This window comes from Balearica regulorum, chromosome 5 (genome assembly GCF_011004875.1).
Source record: "Balearica regulorum gibbericeps isolate bBalReg1 chromosome 5, bBalReg1.pri, whole genome shotgun sequence".
Taxonomy (NCBI): Eukaryota; Metazoa; Chordata; class Aves; order Gruiformes; family Gruidae; genus Balearica; species Balearica regulorum.
In genome coordinates this window covers 15970646-15992336 of record NC_046188.1, presented here as the reverse complement: position 1 = coordinate 15992336, position 21691 = coordinate 15970646, and the positions used below count along the sequence as shown (strand labels likewise).

General features: G+C 34.6%; 1 protein-coding gene across 8 annotated transcripts in view; it reads left to right on the top strand.

The window, feature by feature from the left end:
- The window catches only part of PAPOLA (poly(A) polymerase alpha), a 47366-nt gene extending 26065 nt beyond the window's left edge, over window positions 1-21301 (top strand). For 2 of the 8 annotated variants that reach the window (XM_075753597.1, XM_075753601.1), the window contains 11 exons: window positions 4138-4191; window positions 4957-5076; window positions 6780-6889; window positions 9633-9754; window positions 11394-11536; window positions 12878-12978; window positions 14572-14792; window positions 15183-15248; window positions 16895-16969; window positions 17168-17236; window positions 19125-21301. In XM_075753597.1, coding sequence (XP_075609712.1) covers window positions 4138-4191; window positions 4957-5076; window positions 6780-6889; window positions 9633-9754; window positions 11394-11536; window positions 12878-12978; window positions 14572-14792; window positions 15183-15248; window positions 16895-16969; window positions 17168-17236; window positions 19125-19220 — 1177 coding nt within the window. In that variant the 3' untranslated portion in view covers window positions 19221-21301. The remainder of the gene's footprint in view (window positions 1-4137; window positions 4192-4956; window positions 5077-6779; window positions 6890-9632; window positions 9755-11393; window positions 11537-12877; window positions 12979-14571; window positions 14793-15182; window positions 15249-16894; window positions 16970-17167; window positions 17237-19124) is intronic. The other 6 variants (XM_075753599.1, XM_075753600.1, XM_075753602.1 and 3 more) reach the window with 6 other exon arrangements.
- The last annotated feature ends 390 nt before the right edge of the window (window positions 21302-21691 follow it).

Sequence of the window (21691 nt, the reverse complement as noted above, 5' to 3'; positions counted from 1 at the left end):
TCAACAGTTCACTCTGATAATAAAAGATAATTTTGCAATTGTGTTGACTAACTGCCAGATGTAGTTATTACTAGATTTTTTTTTTTTCATTAAAGCTTAAGGCTTTGGGCTCTTATTAATACTCTTTCACACCTAGCTTCTCTAATTTTGTAATGTCTCTAAGGGAAATACTGAAGTTGACACTTCATATTTTTAGGGTTTCTAGTAATATGCTTGTGGGGCAGAAGCTTGTTAAATGTACATGGACTTGCTGAAAGTTGTACTTTTATAATAAATATGGATTATTAAAATACGGACTACATCTTCTTTGCCCTCAGTTGAAATTGGAGACCCATTTTTCTTGAATCAAGATCAAATATATTTTACACTTGTTTCTGTGTTGGGTGGTTGGCTGGTTATGTACTAATCTAAACAAGATTGAAATATACAGTTCCCCCATTAAAAGAGACTGATGACCTTCATAATGTGTCTGTGTTTTGTTTCTATACCTTTTGCATGATAAAAGCTTTAAAACATTTGGATGGCTTTTATGTTGTATCTTGGAGGTTAAGTTTGAAAACATTTAAAAGAGCACTGTAAAGTTATGTTATTTTTTTTTTTAACATGTTAAAAATGGGTTGCAAGCAAATCAGTTTCTACTCAGGAGCTAATAAGTTCCCTAGTACATCATCTTTGTTTCTTTCGAAACTAGGAAAAAATAGGAAATACTAAATGTAGTTTGAAATAACCTCCATTTTAATATAGGGGGTTCTCTTTGTGTGCCAGCTTTAGCAATTTTATCAGTTTTAGCAATAAAAGCTTTTCTTGCCAACATTAAATATCCAGGTTTTGTATGTATTGCACAAAATGCCTTTGCTTTATTTTTTTTAACTGCAGAATGGTATTATGGAGCCTGATTTAATTTAAATTACCTAAGATTTTCTCTGTTTTACCTTAGTTAACTTAAAGCTTTGGTTAGTAAACTTTATGAAATAAAATCATTATATGCAGTCATCAGTATGCAATAAATGTGACTCTGTTGGTCAAATCTCCATCTGAGAGCTAGATATTTTGGATTTTTTCCCCACCCTCTTCACACTCTCCTCCTGTTTAAATTGTAGATGCCTTGACTTGTACCTGCTGAAATTCAAAGCAGTGTGTAGTGCTCTGCCAGATAAGAGAAGAACTGATCCTTGGTCTGAGACATACTTTAAAACCATTTATTTTCTTCCCTGAAAGCATAGCTTTAGTAATCTGTATCACTCTCAATGGCAATTAGTTGCTGAACATCTTGTTGATTGTAAACACTTTTGACTTCTTAGCTGTGTTTAAACAAACTTCAGTGGTGTGTGAAATCTGGAGGCTACTGCATACCTGCATGACAGGAACAGATTAGAAATTGGGAAAATGGGTAAATTTATTTATGTTATTTATTTCCTTATTCTTAAAATGTCAGCAATTTCTTGGAGTTAGGGAGTTACAACATGTGTTATCTGCCCTTCATATAGGTTTAAATTTTTTGGATGGGGGGAAACAACAACATACAAACCCTTGCTGGATACTGTGCTTTACAGGGAAATGACAAGAATAATTTCAAATGGATGTAACATGAGTAAGAAGTGTTAAATGAGAAATTTAGAGCTTAAAACCAAAAGGGAAGTACGGTGATGAGAGAAATAACACTCATTTAATGAGCTTTAGCATATTGTTTCTCTGTTACAAAGACTGATATCCTGCTAAATAAATAGAATATAAACATACCTTTCAGAAAGGTACTTTGAACACTTGCCTCGATAGGACTTTATCTAAAGCACTGGATAATTAATGTAAATCCTGGACAGCTTAATAAAGAAAAACTGAAATGAACATGTTCAGGTGTTCTGACTTTTTTCAAAAAGTAGTATGACTTAAAAATACTTTGTGTTTTTGTAGGTACAGGTGTTAATGGTGTAAGACAGTTCTATAATATCTACATTAGGTTATTTTTATGAAAACATAATGCTGATAAGACAATGGGAGAGAAACAGCACCAGTTTCTAAAAAAAAAAAAAACAAAAAACTAAACAAACAAAAATTCCCAAAGCTATATACTTCAAAATAATACCCTGTATCTAAAAATCACTATTGAGAGGTAGAAGCTTAACTTCAGAATTGTTTTTCTTTATCATGAAGTTATGGATGCTTCTGAATTAGACGTATTCTTTGTGGTAAAATTATGAATGAAGCACTAATAACAAATTTTGTAAAAAACTTAGCAGTGAGACCTTGAGACTCTAAGTATGTCTTAATTTTTAACAGCTTGTGCTATTTACTATTTATGTTTTACTGAAAATGGCAATAGCAGATTTCCAATGATTAATTCCCCTCAGCACTGTTTAACAGCTGCAGGGGGAGGGGAGAAAGAAATTGCATCTTTTCCTTTTCTTTCTTTTTCAGCTAGCACTACCTGAGCGAAAATAGCTAATCACTATACTTATTTTCATAAATAAGGCTTGGTGTTTTTTCCAGGTGCTCATCAGCTAGTTGAGGCTTATACAATGCCAAATTAATATTTTTTTTTAAAAATTGTTCTTCAGAAGTTTGTTTCAAAGAGCTGGTTTTAATAAGTAACTGGAAAATTATTTTCTTCAAATACTTGCAGATTTTAGATTTGTCTCTTTTGGTTCACACATGGTTAAAAACAACAAAAAGCTTAAGTTGTCTTTCCTAGTAAATTAAACATTCTGCAAGTCTGCATGGTATGTTTGATGTAGGAATCTTACGGATATCTAGTGCCCCTTAGAAGAAATTGATATTAGAAATGAGTAAGTTCTCATACAGAATTTGAGTGAAAGACCCCCCCCTTTTTTTTTTTTTTATTTTAGGAATAGAAATTATTTGAGTCATGGTCATGATATCCTACAAGTAACTAAAATGAGGATTTTAGTAAGATAATGAGAAAAGCTCCTTCACATTTTTGTATGAAGCAGTTAATATTGCAGAAATGCAAAAAAGTAGGGGGAAGAAGTTTCTCCTAATCACTTTTTTTTTCCACCAGTCCTCTTATTTTGTTGATGTTCTCTGACTGAGTTTAAAATTTAAAACTCTTAATTTAAAACTCTTGCCACCTAATGATAAGTACAGAAATATGTAGTTGTTTGATCTGTTGATTTTGATTTACTGTTATGATTTCAAGGCCTATAGCATCAGAGAACTCTTTTTGCACCACAATGTTTTGGCATCATTGACCTTGCATCCCCCTCTGAGGTATATGTACTAGGGTCTAATCCCTCATGTTATTACTCTCCTTTAAATCCTGCTCTGAAGATACCTAAATATACTGTATCAGTACAAAGTAGTGCCAAGTTGGATGATTTAGGATGTTAAAATAGACTTCCCAGCTAAACTTCTGAAAAAACTGACTGCAGACATGTAAGGTTCCCCCACCTCCCTCATTATGAACTCAGGTTAAAACTAATCATCTCCCATTACACCATCCTTGGGCTTCTTTGTTTAAAATACCATTCTTGCTTTGTATGCTGTTTCTTTGAAATTTACTTACAGTGGGTATACACTGATTATCCTGGAATATAATTGAGAGCTTAAGAATTGTCATCAGAGGAAACATTCCTTGTGAAGTTTCAGATAAGTGTCTTAAGACAATTCTAAAAAGCACATTTAAAATTTTTTTAAACTACACTTGATAGTGTTACTTTTGACTTTGAATGAAAGAATATATGCTAACCACTCCTCTAACTGATCAGAAATAATTTTGCGACTAAGACTACTGACATGTATAGATGGTTGTTTACAATTGTTTTTACTTGCAAGGAATCTCTAGTAGTCAGTTAAATCCCTGATCCCATTACGTATTTAAATTTCTGTACTGTTTTCCAAGTAGTGCTATGTTCCTAGCTTTTTATTAAGGTTACTGGTATTAAAGTGTAGTTGTGAATTGTCCCTAAAATCTGACATGTTTCAAGAAGTCCGTTAGTCATGCGCTTGGGGGGCATAGCCCCTTTGTCTACCTAACAATACTTAATTTTATTATAGGCTATATAATTAAGCAAATAATCTGTATTTTGCAATGTAGAACTTACTGCAAAGTTTTAATGTTAAGGTTTGAATGTCTAGTTTTAGAAGTATAAATAGAATAGCATATTGTCTTTATCTCCAAAGGCATTATATTGTACTTCTAGCAAGCGCACCGACAGAAAAACAGCGACTAGAATGGTGAGTATAATGCTTGCTATTTAAAAGAAAAACAAAAACCACCAAACAACAAAACCAAACAAAAACCTACCAACTTTGGCTGCAAGGGAATGTCTAGCATACTTTTTAATGAAATAAAGTGGATCTTCAGTGTTTCAAAATTAAATGGATGAAGATGGTACGCTTCTGAAAAAACACTAAAAATGAAGAACCAGGGCGTGAAGATGCTTGAATTTTGCTGCTTTACAGCACTGTCAGGTTCACTTTACAAATTGTATTTTCCTAAGCTTTATGCATTTTTTTGAATAAGCAGTGTAAGGAGGTATGTTTTCAATCTCTAGAAATACCATTTGTCAAAACAAAAATACTACTTTCCCTTGTTTCTGCTCTGTTACTAGCTAAGTTTTAAGATTGTCAGGTATGGGGAATTTCTTCATCTTTAAAGTTCATCATCTGAAGCCAAAAGAATATTGGAGAGCTATATAAAGAGTATCTTGCTGACTGCCTTTTACTGATGTGTAATGTCTTGCTATTTAATTCCATTTGTAAAAGCAGGCCATAATGAGAGCTTCAGGGCATTCTTAGGCTTCACTTGCATTAGTTTTTGTAGCGCGTTCACTTGGTTTGTTAATCTGAATTAATCTGTCATGTATAGTGCACAAGTTAATTTGTAGTCTCAAATATTAGTATACAGAGAATGTTGAGGATTTTATCCTGATATATGAAGTTAGATACTTCTCTTATTTCATATTAATAAGAACTTGCTAATAAATGATGTCTATGCAGGGTGGGCTTGGTGGAATCAAAAATCCGTATTCTAGTTGGAAACCTGGAGAAGAATGAATTCATTACACTGGCTCATGTGAATCCACAGTCATTCCCAGCACCCAAGGAGAATCCTGACAAGTAAGCAAAACTGTTTGTTTCATGTAATGGTGAGGAACTAACGTGGCTAAAATACCAATATATTAATAAACTAACTGGCATTTTTATAGAATTTTAAATGGATTAAACTTTAATGACAGCATCTAAAGGCAAACAGTTTTAAGCTTTTCTCAAGTACTATTCGTAAATTTAGATATTCTTTATTCTGTGTAAGAATGTTTCTAAGCTAGAAAATAACTTTAAGGAAATAATATATTTTTGCTAGTATCTGTATTAATTGCATAATTTCTTGCCATTAATCTGTGTTAGCTACTGCTACTTAGCTGCTGTTGTTTGAGCATCTAGTCTCAGTTGGTAAGACAGTTTTAATTATGAAGCAGTGCTGAGAATCAGAACATCAGGCACAGTAGAACTGAAACCTTGAGTAACTAAGTACACTTAATGTTATTAAATTTAGCAGTTGAGATGCATATCACCTGAGCGTGGTAATGGGTTTTGTTAGAATTCCTTGGGATGTGGAAGCAGTGCAGAGAATACCAAGCACTTCAAACTGTTTAGGATTATATATGTTTTTCAACTCCTTCCACCCTCTGCTATCCTCTTCTCCTCCATTCAAAACAGTGATTGCAGGTGTGTGGGCTGAAACTCAAAGACTTTATTTCTAGATAGTGTTGTAATGAACTTGTAAGGAATCATATTTTTGTGTGAAGTGTGAGAATGGGAAAGAAATTTTTGTCTGCACTGGGAATATGTGAAAAGCCTTGTTTGCCTTCCATGCAGCCTTTATCAGACATCAACTGCTTCAAGTGACAGTATGGTGATAACTTTTTTGAAGTCATATATGTAAAATACATACGTGTTGCAAGTGAAATTGGACAAAAGCAGGCAGTACCTCTTCAGCACTGTTCTAGTGAGTAAATGCAGCTACAGCTGCCTGCATAATCACAGGCTCTGATTAGCTGTTATTTCAGAGGACTTGATGAGGGCAATGTTTTTAGGAAAGGTCATTTTCCTAATGTAAACAATGTATGTTCTTTCACCTGCCTGCCTAAATTTGTTCATTGATTGATTGGAAAACAGTGTTCTTCAGAAATAGTCTTACAGGGAAAAGACTTTTAATTAAAACATTAAATGTCTTGAGCTGCTATATAAGTGTTACATTACACTATATTCTGTTAGAATATAATAGTTCATCTTGTATGTGTACTGTGTGAAGGTGAGCTGTCAGATGCTTTTCTTACCTGAAAACTGCAGTTTGTGGTCAGTTACAGCAAAGAAATTGAATAGTTGAAGACAAGTTCAGGTGGCAAAATGGAAGCTGTTTAGTCAGGGAATAGATTCTAACTACTTTCATGGTCAGGTGCTGAAAATCTGTTATCTCCTTTCAAATCTATTTCCATTACAGTTGTGATGGCTAGTTGTAACTCCTAAAAATGAGAGAATCTGTACAGAAGCACAGTTCAATGATGTACTCTGCTGATTATTTTAGTTCATTAAGTTTGCTGGAGATAAATGTGTCAGTGTTTCATGACTCTTTTTTGTGTGTGTGTTGCGAATGAAAGGGGAATGTCATGAAGCCAGTTTTGGCTTTTGTCTTTCTATGGCTAGCTCCCCATTGGTAGCGGAGCTAAAATGTGCATCTGTTCTCTGTGGAGCAGCTAACTTAATAGGTTATTCAGTTCTTCTGTCAGTATTATATGACTGTTTTATGTAAAATTTTCCAGGGAAGAATACCGTACAATGTGGGTGATTGGGTTGGTGTTTAAGAAAACCGAAAATTCTGAAAATTTAAGTGTTGATCTTACCTACGACATTCAGTCTTTTACAGACACGGGTGAGTTGTTTTTTTCTTTCTAGATGTTCTAATATTAATAAGCTTGTTGAATTTACTGTCTTCATAATGCAGTCTGTTTCAGTAGTAGAATTGTATCTAGATGTAGCATAGAACAATTCAGCTAAGGAGTTAGGGTGTTATTTAATGAAATACGGTTTTAATGAGTTTTAATGCTTCTAGACACTTCAGACTAATAGTTTTCACTTTGTTTTCATTAAACCTGATGAAAATGAGGCACACAAATCTTTCAGATCTCACTAAAAATGGTACATTATATTGTGATCTTTAAGCAGACAAATTTGTTATCCTATGCAAACTACCTAGCCAAACCTCATTTTGCCAATATGTGTATAGTTTAAATATTTTTACTACTTGGTGAAACGGAATTTGTCAGTCGATTAAAGTGGAGTATTTAGTAGACTAGAACAAAATGCCTTTTATTCCATGGCATTTCATACTAGCTATTTGGTTCAGTTACTTTTATTTTCGTGTCCAACTCTCAGTGCAAGAAACTTTTTTAACTTTTTCTAATATTAGTACTTCTTGATTCACAAAAATAATTTAGAACATGCAAAAGAAATTTGTAAGGAAAGAATTGGTAAAAGCTGGAGAGTGTGACTCTGTGGAGTCTAAGATTAAGAAAGTAACAGTACCTTTGACAGACATATCTAATAAATTTGCAATGTCATTTTTTTAAACAAATGACAGTTAATGCTCAAGTATTACAAGGAATAGATTCCAGTGCTACCTAATGCAATGCTGGTCTCTGGATTTCTAAGCCTCAGTAAGACTGGAAGTGAGGAAATTGTACACCCCCTTGGTATGGGTGTATGAGTGAATATAATACAAATATACATAGATACATTTTTAAGTAAATCATGCCAAGGTTTTGAAGTTCTGTATTGTCATACGTAGCTGCAGTGGAGGGGTATCTCTGTGTGTGTGTGTGTATATATATATATGCCTTTTTCAGTCAAAGGGATTTTTGTTTTCTTGAGAGGTTGAATATTCCTTTTGATTATAAGTGGTGAAGGTGAAACCATAGACACATCATCCTAATTTTCAGTAATTCAGAAGAGATGTAATAGCTTAGCTGCTGTTTTGAAGGAATGAAGGAATCTATGAATTACAGTTTATCAGGTTTTTTATTGTTTATAAACAGATATTTCAATAGTGTACTTGTTAGACTTTTGTTATGAAAATACTAAAACTTGCACTTATAATTTGGAGTCTGATTTACTTGCACTACATTCAAATCTGAAATTTATCTAAATTATGCAATTTTAAATGAAGTAGCATTTCATCAAAATCATTGTAGACTGTGACACACAGTTGATTTGTAAATGTGTTTCCAAAGGTAACCAACTAGCAAATGTTTCTCTTTGTGTTGTGGGTTTCTGTGTCATCTCAAATTAGTGTGGGTCTATCTTCACTGTTTTTGATACACCCAAAAAAACTTCTGTGGGCCCTGTCTTTTGGAATAGATCCTAAGATTTTATCCAAACTACCAAAGAATTTTCAGGAATGAAATTAGGGAATAGCTTGCTTTTTTAGGGGGAGCAGGGAGGGGGAAGAGAGCCATGGAGAGTGGGCTAGTTTGCCTTGTATTGAAACTTTGGTAAGACCTATTGTCAGGAATATGGAATGCTTTAACCACATCGGGCTTTCCTTAGCGTGCTTGTACCTTAACTATAACTTGTGTAATCTTTACACAGAGGCTTTATGAGCTTCTTCAATCCCAAGAATTAGTGTAGTGGGCTCTTTAATATGCAGTATTCATTGAGGTCTTTGTGTGTCTGTCTCTTCACAGCTTTTTAATTACATGTTCACAGCCTATTCAATGAGATTCCTTAATGTTTGTAGAATAGACCATGAATAAAGGAGATGCCTCTTAAGTTTTTTGTATTTAAGATCTACAGAACAATTTTTTTATTCATACATCTGCCACAGCTTTGTTCAACATTGTATAGAAAGTTGGTGTAAAAGAGCAACACATTTTTCATTTTTACCTGGTTTTACTTGAACCCAAGATGCTGGGTTGCAGTGTAGTTCTTTTACTAGCACTAACCATGTTGACTCACCAGAAGTAAATATTCTGAGGTGAAGAGAAATAGCTCATTACAACAGACGTAATTAAAAAAACCCCACAGACAAACACCACCAAAACGAAGCAAACTAACAAAAAAAAAAACCCCAAAACACAGCAGAAAAAAACAAACATAAATTATTTTTGTATAAAAACATAGTGGTATCTCAGTTGCCGCAGTTACATTTGTAATATATTAGCTTGCACACAAGCATTCAGCTCCTGAATTAGAACCCATTTGTTGTAGGAGCTGCATAAATAAAAGCTGAATCGACTGTGAAGAAAATAGTTTCATGTAAATACTGCAATTCTTATAAGGAAATCTCATTTCTGTCTTTAGTCCCTTTGAGGTGAAATGAAGAATTCACTTCAGAGCTGTTATTGTTAAAACTTGTTAACAATATACTTTAGAGAACAGCGTGCTTGCAAGGTGTTTTTCTTGGAAAACAGTTCAGCTGTTTCCAAAGTAACATTTCAATGTTTGTACTATCAGTGCTGGCATAGCAGGCAGTTCACTTTTTTCCTTCAGAACAGGGAAACACTGTACTTGGTCTTGAGGGTAATAAATATTCTGAAATGCAAATCGTTTCTGCCTGGGCACATAAGTGGACTTTGCAAAATGCTTGATTATGTCTTAATGCTGTTCTAATTGTGTAGTTTATAGGCAAGCAATAAACAGCAAGATGTTTGAGATGGATATGAAGATTGCTGCAAGGCATGTGAAACGTAAGCAACTTCACCAACTGCTACCTAATCACGTGCTTCAGAAAAAGAAAAAGGTAAACTTGACTGATATTTGAGAGCAATAAAAATGCAATGGAGAAATGATTCCCCACCTTTTGAGATTTACTAGTCAAAGAAGTAAAATCACATTTTGAAAGCTTAGTTTTACCTGTATAAGAAATGTGATCTCACTTGTCTGTAGCAATATTACTAGACGCACTAAATATAATACTAGATTTCCCAGAATGTCAACAATATGGATAGTACCTTCAGGTCTGGATGAAATACCATATTTTGTTGGCCTTCCGAAGCTGAACAGATTTGAAACAGTGTAATAATAAGGTTTTAAAGCTCTCTTGCTATTTTAACATGCAGGTCACCTAAAGAAAGTATCTGTAACAATATCAGTAGAACAATCAGTCAAGCAATTCTTGCTGTCTCCAGCTTTTTCCTCTTAAGTTGTTATTACTTACGTTTAGGAGACTTACAGGAAAATCTAAAATTGCAAGTCTTCAAATAGAAGCAGAGTAGAATGTTGAACTTGTTGCTGCCTTTGGTATCTAAGACGGTAGTCTGTTGCTGTAACTGAAGTTAAATGCTTTGAGGATAGTTTGAAGTAAAGTATTCTTCAACCTGCAACTTGGCAGCTTGTGGTATTGTATGGTCTTTTAATTAAAAGATTTAAATGACAGTTTTGACATCAGAAAATTGCCCATTGCTTAGCCACAGTTATTTTCTCCCTCAATATCTAGTTTACCTGTGTGGCTGTACATGAGAATGATAGCAAAATCTTTAGTGAAGCTGTTGTGTTGGATGTGATTTACTTTCAGTGGAGGTAGGAAGAAGGGAGTGCAATATTGAATTTTACAACTTAGTCTGTATTTTAGGAATTCCTGCTTCTTTGTGTTAGCTTAATCTGAGAGCAATACAGGTTTGTTTGTTTTTGTCAATAGCTAAAGCACTGTTATATACTCTGGTTTAGGAATATCTGAATAACATGCTTTATTACTATAGCTGTTTTATATTAAATGCTTCTTTAAAGAATAGGAAATCTTGTACTAAAACCAAGTGTGAATCTGTTTGTAATACGTTTCAGATGACAATGTAAATATCTCTTAAGTAGTGTTATGTCATAGGAGGGCTTTTCTTATCCACTAAGTTGAAATCAGTCTATAAATTCTTTGTATTAATTGTGGTTTTGGTGTACATCAGTATTGCTTTGAAGTTAGTGAAAGCCACATATGCTGGATTTCAGCTTTATTTCAAGTTTGTTTATTTTTGTGGACTGAACATACAATCACAAAATACAATAACAGTTTATCTTGTATTTCTGAATGTCATTGGTTCAGACAAATCTGTACCTGAATTGTGAATGTGAAAGTGTAAATGCTTGCAGTGACAGGATAGTGGATTATTTAAATGTAAAAGGATTTCAAAGTTGTATGTTTGCTTTGCATTTGAAAATGCTCCTACTTTCAGGTTTTTTTTCTAAAAACGTACTTTAACTGCATTTAAAGCATGTGTACGTGCTTGGTTCATGGTGGAAGTTCATCACTGTTAAATCACCTCTCATTTCTTTTTTCTTCACAGATGTAACAGCTAACCTTTGCATAACTGAAATATTACATCATTTGAATCTGTTGATTTTTAAGCCCTTAAGACTAACATAATTTTCTTTTGCGTTGTGGATTGCAGCATTCAACAGAAGGGATCAGGTTGACAGCTCTGAACGACAGCAGCCTAGACTTGTCTATGGACAGTGATAACAGCACGTCTGTGCCTTCGCCTACTAGTGCTATGAAGACGAGTCCGTTGAACAGTTCTGGAAGTTCTCAGGGGTAATGAAGACTTTCAGTCTTGCTGCTTTTTGTTCCTGAATTGCTTGTGTTAAAAGCACAGCAAGTACTGCGTGCACGAGATATTATGGTTATCAAGGTGTGAATGTTCCAAACTGGAGCATGCAGGCATTCTTATTTCCAGTTTGAGTACTGGGGCAGGGCTAAATTTGGGGATAGGGAGCAACATGGCATTGGACTTGAGATGAGGAGGTATAAGGTTGGGTAAGGATCCTTAGAAGAGCAAGGTGATATAAAAACATTGGGTGCACTGCAGTAGGAGGCTGTGAGAGGTGGTGAGCAGGAGGTTGAGGCGTGAGAGTGAGGAAGTTTTGTATGCAAGTTTTTGGATCAAAATGTGAGACAGTAGAGAAGTTTAGGCTTTCTGTCTGGGAAATCAGTAGTGCTACTGCTATTACTGATGATATCTATGCAAATTAAGCTTAAGAACATAATTTTTCATTGTATTTTCAAAGTTACATATTAATGTCTATCTCAATGCTAATTTTCTGTATTAAGTCTTTTCCCATCTAAACTTCAATTTGCCCAAGTAAATGGGATTCCTCTCTCTCTCCTCTTTCAAGAGTCTCATGTTCTTCTATTTGATACACAAGTTAGCATCAATATCCTACAGTTGTGCAGTATTGGAGGTATATTATAGGATGGTGTGTAGGATAAAATATTTTAGTGAACTTAATTTGTCAAAAGAAAGTAAGTTTTAGTTAGTCTTCCTTCGTAAGTGATTTCCAATAGTTGATGCCACTGACGATGCTATTAAAACAGGTCTTATGATACCTAGGATGTCACACTTGAAGCCGCGTGTTGGTTTTAGGCACATGCTGTTTCCCTATTTCTTGATAATTAAAAAAAAAATAAATAATTTGTCACATGAAATCCCAGGCCTTTGCTCGGGAAGTCCAGACTGAAATCATAGTCATTATGGTGTGTGTAGATTGAAAACAAACTTTCTGTTCTAGTCCTTTGACACAGGTTTTGTTCCATTCTTCAGGAAAATAGTTTCCCTGTGTCTTCCCCTGCACCTTATTTGGGCAGACATTGCCTTTTTGCTTCTGTTAATGCAACTCCTTACCGGTCTAAAACATGTCTTTGAAGTGATTCAGATTAAGTATTTGAAATAACTTCCGTTGCTCAAGTTTGATAGTAGGTTGTCAATGCTCGTTTCTGTCTTCCTGCTGTGACATAGTATTGTAAGTTCTGCTCTGTAGTGTAGGTAAAATCCTATCAGCTGTGGTTACTGGCCATGCATATGTTATGATGAAAGGTGGATCGTATAGCACCGTAGCTTTATTAATGTTCAGCATTTCGTCATTTTTCTCTTTTTAGCAGAAGCAGTCCTGTGCCAGCTGTAACAGCAGCATCTGTGACCAACATACAGGCTTCTGAAGTCACTGTGCCACAAATAAATTCCAGTGAAAGCTCAGGGGGTAAGGAAAATGGAATAGTATATTGTTTATATTGATTTTTGTAATGTTTATAAGGCAGGTTTTTTTCCAGTTTGAGGTTTTTACTTAACACGTGCTGTAACATCTTCTCCTTGATATACAGATTTAACTAATTTCTCTAGGACTCAGGAAATCATGGTGGAATGTGACACGATGTTTGTTTATTCTTTTATTCTTAGAGATTTATGTTTGCTATTCACAATAGCAGTAATTTTCTGATGACCTGATGCAGGCCTGTAGCTCAGTTGCTCAAATGAGGAAAAGCTCTCTTAAGCTGGTAGAGCAATTTTTATATATATTTTTTAATCCATTTTGTAGTTAAACCCAATAGGTGGTTCTGTACTGTCTGTAATCTGTGCTCCCACGTTCCTGCTCTTTGTGCTGCATGAAACTGAGTCTAGGAATGAAAAAGACTTAGGTGTAAGCAGAACACATGCTCCTTACTGACATCTTTTCAAATACGTCCCACTGTGTGTGCTGACTTTATCCTCCATATTTTCTACAAGAAAAAGTACACTTCACTTAATCTAAAAAATAAAAAAAGACTTTTTAGTGGAAGAACAAAGGCATGTAGTGAAAATGTTCACTTAGTAGACAGTTAATCCTCTTTTTTGATGGAACTTTAGCTGTTTACAAGGAGCAAGTCAGAAATTGATGTAAAAGGGAACCAACTGGTTAGCCTTTCAAGATGGTGGGGTCTTTATTTCACTCTGACATGTGGGATGGTGGAGTCTTACTGTTCTTTGATTTTTTTTTTTGATTTTTTTTTTTTTTAATTAAGTCATAGGTGCATCAGTGTGAGTAAGTTTGTCCATGGGCACTAAATGGAGCTTAAGTGGCATGACTGGTTTTTTGGATGAGGAAGCATATCAGAAGTTGTTTAATTCTTGGATTTGGTTAATCAAAAGCAGTCACCTGATAGGCATCAATGAAAAAAGTCTTCAATGTAATTTTTCTTGTCCTGGAGCATCTCCCTGTGTGATTATTGGTTTGAGGTAGGCAATTGATGAGGTAGAGCTTTGTCATATGCAGCATTTTTCAAAAGCATGTATGGAATGTCAGATCTTTATCTGCTCTGTGATGACTTCATATCCATCATTGAGTACTCTGAGCATCAGAAATGATAAACTTCATGTTTGAGTGACAAAGGGAGTATCAGATTGCTCTTGGATTTGCTTTAAGGCAGTTTTTGGCAATGCATATATGTGGCTGAGTACAGAAACAGTAAAACTTCTTTGAGTACCAAGAATAATACAGTTATACTAGCCCAGACAGAGCTCTGTGCTAATATACTCTGCTGTTAAGCAAGGTTAATTAGACCAAGCAGAGTGTCACTGATGTGGCTTCCCCATATCTGGTAGGGGAATTCTCTCCAGAATGAGCTTGAAACTAAACTCTGCTGTGTAAGCACACCTGCTGTTCCAAACATGATGCTTATACCACTAACTGTACCACTTCCTTGATGCCTACTGGGTAATGGTGGTTTTGAGTAGAGACCAAAAATACCAGTGATTGAACTGAAATGGTTGTGTTGAAACTCATTTTGTTGAAGCTTTTTAAATTATTTATCCATAGGTACTTCAAATGAAAGCATTCCTCAAACTGCCACACAACCAGCCATTTCTCCACCACCAAAGCCTACCATCTCTAGAATTGTTTCCTCAGCGTATCTATTGAATCCATCACCAAGAACTTCAGGAAATGTTGCAACAAAAATGCCTAGCCCTGTCACAGCAGTGAAAAGGACATCTTCTCCCCATAAAGAAGAGTCTCCCAAGAAATTGAAAATTGAAGAGGTATTTGAGATTTTGAGATCATATTATAACAATGTCGAAAACTTCAAATATTCATTTCAGCTGCAGAGTGCTAATTCTCGTATTCCAGGTTTCAAATACTTTCTTAGATGGGGTGTATATTTCCTACTCTGCATTGCTGCTTTATGTGTTCAGCTTGCTTAGGTGTTAGTGGCTTTTTATTATGCTGATATTTGTCACGTGACATGTACTACATTAGCACAAATGCTCAGATTCTAAATTCTTGTCTGAAAAGCAATTTTTTTGTTAGTATAACATGTTAACGCTTACAACTAATTCTGTCTTCAAAACAACTTTAAAACCTTATTTTCTTGTTGATTTTTTAAAAATATGTTTTTATGATTTTTAATAGTTTCTGTGTTTGCATTTCAGCAGGATGAAATAAGTGAAGATACTAGCTGTATAGATTTGAATGAGCATGAAAAAATGGAAACTAAGGTATGTGTGCCCAGACCATACTATTTTGTGTGTATTAATTGGGACTCTTCCATGTGAAAATCACTGTGTTTCCCTCTAGGAAGGACTAAGAGTGTGTGTAGATATAGTAGAGACTCTCCAGTAAAGATATCAAAATGATATGTTATATTTCAATCTATATATCAATATTAATGAATTGCAGTACATTACCTGCTGCCAGGCTAACCTGAGCCCAAGTCTATGGTCACATAGGACAGTGATTTCTTTGCTGGTCATTCACGCAGTATTATGCATAGTGAAAAAAATAATGATGATATTTATATTTAAATTTGTTAGATCAGGGATGTGTCTATGTGCCTTGCTTTGCCTGCTTCACAAACTGGATATATGTTATTTAGCTGAAGAACAGTTGTCCTGTGCATTCCATTGCATGTTGGGCTGAGAATCCCAAAGCCAGGCGCTACCTTGTTCACTTCTGAGATTAAAAAAAAAATTCAAATGATGGTAACTAAATCTTTTCTGATAGCGAAATTATTGTATGAAGTTACAGCATACCTTTTGGGGACTTCCAGAGATTCAAGCATGCTCTTCCAGTATCTTGTAATTTAGCAGACAATTTTTCTGCTTATTGGCGAACAGAAAGAGTGACAATCTGTCTTTAGCCTTCTGATAGCACCTCTCCAGTTGGTTGTATACAGTTTTTACAGGGCACGTTCAGTTGTCTTTGGAATACTCTGGAAAATATGCTGAGAAACTAAAACATCTATTAAGATGTTTACGTACTTTGGTTTATAGTTTCCATGCCCTTAAGTGAGGAATTATAGCTTGTTATGTAGTCACCTTGAAATCTCTTTGAACTCAAGACAGGTGAAGGCAGAAATGCACGTAAGCATTTCGTCCTAATGTTGAAAATAGATCCTCTGGATACAGATCATTATAAAAGACATAGGTAATGTTAGCTTTTATTGTCAGTCTCCTCTAAATCTTATGTCCTTAATATGCATAGAAGGAAATGGAGAAATGAACTTCTTTAACATAAATATAGGTTTTTCTCCATTGAAATGTATGCCTTTCTTTGTAGAGTATGGTTTAGTAAATGGTACAATTTTAACTAACAGGCTGTTCTCATTAAACAGAGAATGTGCCACTGTCCTGCTTTAGCCATGCAGTCCTGTTTTACCTGAAAAACTGGCTCTGACATTCATCTGTTCATCTAGAAAGCTGATTCAACCCATTAAAGTAGCAGGAAAACTTTTCTGGCAGAATGGTGAAAGGAGTGGAAAAGCAGTTCAATTTGCAACAAATTCAGCAGCTTTTCACATGGGCTTCCTTGATACTATGCTTTTTGTCTGTAATGAGCTGAATGGCATATGATGTTTTCCTATAAGATTATGTATAAAAGACATTAAGTGGTTAAAGAAGTGACAACTGAGAAGTGATGTAGCTTGTGTTGATGTCAAATTCCTAATCAGCAAAACATTCTCTGGTATGTTGATTTCTGTACTATAAAAGCATGTAGCCAGTACCAGTACTTCCTTTTTTTTTTTTCTTTTTTCTTTTGCTATATGTGCACAACTTAAGATATTCTGGTTAATGGAGTTCTATATAAATAGCTTTTATAATTGAAAGTGGTGTAAGCATGTTGATGCTTTTGGATTTTTTTTTAGGAGCAGCTTGAGACAGAAGTGAATGTTAATTCTCAAACAGAAACTCTTCAGACAACTTCTCTGCAAGCTCCTCAGGTACTGTTTTTAAAAACAACACCTCTGTGTGTGTGTGTGCTGAGCTGTGGTGAAAACATTGAAATTAAAATGAGTCCAGATGTTAAAAATAAATGTATAATTTTTAATATAAATCCATTGTCTGGAAAGCTGCTTGTTGTTACTGTCACAATTTTTGTGTTTTAGATGGTCATTGATCTTATTGAATGTGCATTGTAGCTAAACATGTATGGCTTGCCATACAAACTGACCGAAGCTGGATTCGCTCTTCTGAATTGTGCCTTCAAAGTAAGGGGCTCAGTTTATTCCTTTGTGCTTTGCACATCACAGAATAATCCTTTCTAACAAGGAAACATGCTTTAAATAGCTGCTGCTCAAAGATATCCTGGTAGAGGTTGAGAATGTCTGAAATGTACCTTCAGATTCTGATATTTGATATGAGAGAGAAAATTGTATTCTTTAAATTTATTAGCCACTGTGTTGCTTCACTGCAGGCATTATAAGTGTAAGAAGCATTGGAAAAACAGACATTAAGTTAAGAATTCTTTGGCATTCACTTGAATTTTTGTTCTTAATATTGTAACAACTTCTAGAGAACACATCTTTGTCTTTACTAGCATTTTTAAGCTTCTCGTAGTGCTCTACTGATAGAAGTTTCACTATCACAAAGCATTTTAGGCACACTTTACTGATTTAATGGTTTGTAGTAAATATATTGATTAAAAATAGAGATATATTGCAATAGTATTAATGGTATTTGTTATTGAACTTCTTGAACTACTTGAGCAGTACTGAATAAAGGCACCAAAATTGTTTGGCAAAAACTCTAGATGTTACCTGGGCAGTCTAAACTGCTTCGGGGCAATTTTTAGATCATTTAGTACACCAAGTTTATTTTGCCTGTTGTTGAGGGATGATTATATAAAGTTTTGTAGCTTTTACAAATTGAGTAGTTGTTACTTTAGCAAAATTAATCTAGAAACTGCAAAAGTATGGTGGGCCTCTTCTGTCATTTTTCAATACTCTTGTTGGCTTTAAAACCCTGCTCACCCTGCAGAAAATAGAAACATTTAAACCGCAGGTCAGCACCTACTAGAGTGGGCTGCTGGGGGCAGGAGGGATGTGGGAGATCATGGCTATTTTGCCCTGAGTCCTTGTTGCATTGTGCTCTGCTACCGTTATCAGTCAGTGTTAACTTGATTGATTTCTTTTTAATAAAATGACAATTAAGAGCAGTCATTTTAATCTAGTTTTTCCTATGTATCAAATGTACCTTTTATTAATTTTGAATGTTTATAACATAAGAAAATGATTTCTAATAAGTCATGGGAAGTAATGCATAATAACTGGGTTATTGGGATGTGAAATAACTTGCCAAAGTTAGAGGAGAAATACTTCAAAATTTAAAAAGCCCAAAAAAACCCAACCCACAAACCCAGCAATAGAGGCTTGTTAATCATGTGAGAAATTAATGAATCACACTGAATCTTGAGAGTGTTCCTTTTCTGTATTTTTCTTTATTTGGCTTTAGATATAATTTTCCTGAACGGAATTTAAGTCTTTTAAGTGAGAAAAAAGTGTCCTGATTATTTTCAAGGTGAAACTCTTAACCCAGTCGTATAGCACTGTTTTTAGAGTTCTTCATACTCTTTCTGTGTAAATCTAAGCCAATATGAAAAGTTGGAAATTTGGTTGTAAAGAGCTTTTAACAGTCTGAAATGTGAATGCATGAATACACATACTTTGCATTGGGGACAGGTTTTCACCATTCAGCTGTAAGGGGCAGAGGCTTAACACTGAATTGTTCACAGGAATTTTTAAATACTAAACATGTAGGCCAGATAATAGATGTCACCGATCAAGCACCCTTATTATGTGGATATTATGTTTTATTACAGATTATCAGTAGGCTTAGCTTTATCTGCTGCACTTCCTGATTTCTTGCAGTTGTCGAAAAAGGAAATGCACACTATGAAAGAGACTCTTGTACAAATTTTCCTTAATAATGACTGTGTAGGCAATTTACAATTTATAATTTATAGTTATCCTTATCTTGGTATATTCCTAAAAGCTCGTTTAAAGATCTTGTTTTTAAAAGTTAGTGCCACTTACTACAATATTTTTCTTTTGATATTTATAAAGTTAAAATACAACCAAACTTTTCTTTTCTTTTCAGAAAACACCCAGTACAGACCTTTCAGATATCCCTGCTCTCCCTGCAAATCCTATTCCTGTTATCAAGAATTCAATAAAATTGAGATTGAATCGGTAAAAACAACCTCAGGGGTCCATAAACAGTATCTGCCAACTCAACCTGTTGTCTTCTAATGCTAGAAAAAAAGGAGAACGGAGGGTGCAAGACTAGAACATGATTGCAAATGGATTTAGGTATATTTTGTGCACTTCCCTTTCTGGGCTCAAATCACCACTCGATTGGAAGTCCAGGTTAGTATGTGAAGCCAGGAGTACAATTAATGTGTTAGCAACAGTTGCATTAAATATTTCGAAGGATTACTGCCTTTAAAAACATGAACACTATTTGTAGCCATATTTGACATTCTGATTGAATTTGTTTGATGCATTGTTTCAAAATTGAGATAAAACTGGCATAAGAATCCCTTAAATGCACTTTTATGTACTTTTTTTATTGGACTATGACTAATTTTAGATCTTCAGCTGATACACTTTCATTTTATTGAAGAATCTCTTCAATAATAGTAATCTGCAAATTGGATGATGTTCTATGGTATACTATACATTGAAAACAAAGTGTGTAGTATATCTAGTTCAACTGCCATCAAGCAGCAGTTAGCCTTTAAAATGAAATGTCAAATCTTGAGGTTATAAGACTTATGTTGAGGAAGTAATTGGGAAGTTTTGGTATCGGTGGGACATGATTAAGATGTGGTCTACTTTTATTTATAGGATTGTTTTAAGGTGCATACAGATCATCAATCAAACAGCAAATAAACTTTCCTTTGAGCTAATGAAACTCCTTATTCCCTTTTCGATCCCTTTATTTCTTGGGAAAAGTTTTTGCGTTTAATGTTGGGGGGCTTTTTTTTTTTTTTTTTGCAGCTTGTATGCACCATATAGGACAATACTTGTTTTTATTTTGTAAAAATAAGACAGACCATTATTTGAGTTCCCCCCTGCCCCTTACCTAATCATAATATCTTGTGGCCTGTAGGCACAAATGCAAAATTTTGTCCCATGACTAAAGTGTTTAAGTGAGTATTACGTGCCTGTGAATATAACACCTGTCTTGATGGCCTTTGAATCACTAAATATAAGATGATTTTTGTACACTCCATAAAAGTCCTGTATGCATTACAAAGCTTCAAATTTTAAATAAAGGCAAAAAGATTTTTCCCTAAGAATTTTAACCTTTTTATTTTTAGATGGCTCATCAGAAATAGTTTTACATACTGAACAACATTGAATTTTTAAAATTCATATTTCTAGTAAGCACTTGACATCTAGTAAGCTCTCTTTACTCCTATTTTTTGTTCTTGTAGTCCTATCAAAAAAGATAAGTAACAACTTTTTTCTTTTGAAAGAACTGAATCTCTCATGGCAAAGAACAGCAGTATTTGAGGAACACGAGGGATACCAACAGTAATACCAGATGTAGATAACAAACTTCATGTTACTATTACTTAAGTCTGAAATATGTGGGATGTCAAATCATACTTCCCATACTTTGATTAGCATGTTTTAAGAACTCTCTTCTCCCATTGTGCTCCATCCTATTACATGTGCATCTTTCATGTTAAAATTAAATTACTTACACTCTTCCCCTTATCCTTCTAAATTAATTCTCCAAAGTCAGAGTGTAGCTTATCTTTTACTTAGGCTGTGCAGTAACTGAAGGGTTTTTTCTTTTGCCATTTGTCTAAGATGTCTAGTATACAATACTTCTCTTTTCCTTGCCCTGTGCAGCCTGCTGTCGTCCACCCCCCAAAGAAGGTTATATTAACAGTTGAAGTGTACAAGGTGTCTGTGTATTTTGTGTAGCTATGGAGTTTAGATCGAAATTGCCAGGCACAAATTTAGTCTTGTCATTTTGTTTACACATCAGAAAATCTTTTTCATTTTATTAAACGTTTCATGTAACTGCACCCAAGTTTTGCCAAGCTGGAAACTTGGAACCTTTCTGTATAGTGACTTTTTAATTCTAGTTTTCATAACCTGGAGATCAGACTGTTGCTTTCGCATGATGTACGTAGTGTCTCATGACTGGAGTTTGCTTTGTTTTATAGTATCTGTACTCCTTGTATTTTTCAAGAGCTATTTTGTAAACAGATGATGTATTTCTCCATTGAAAACACAATAAAAAACAGCACAATCCCATAGTTGTCTGATTTTTTTTTCTGAATTTACAAAATTGATTTTACTCTCTTAATTCATACTTAGCTCTTAAATTTTCTGCTAAGACAAAATACAGTATGTCCTAAAAGAAATAGTACATAAATGAATGTTTTCTAAAGAAGCATGATGTTAGATGTAGGAAGTGGAAGTAACACTCTGCAGGATGATGAGTTCTAGTCTGTTGTAGGGAAAGGTTGTGGATTGCACAGTGGCTTGGTAGGAGCAGAGTTTATTGTGCCAAAAAAAAAACCCCAACAACCAAAACCAAAAACCCAACCCAAAAACCCAAACAAAAACCAACAAACAAAACCCCCCCAAAAACCCCAAACCCACAAACACTTTAAGAGCATCCATTCCTTGTTTCCTGATTAG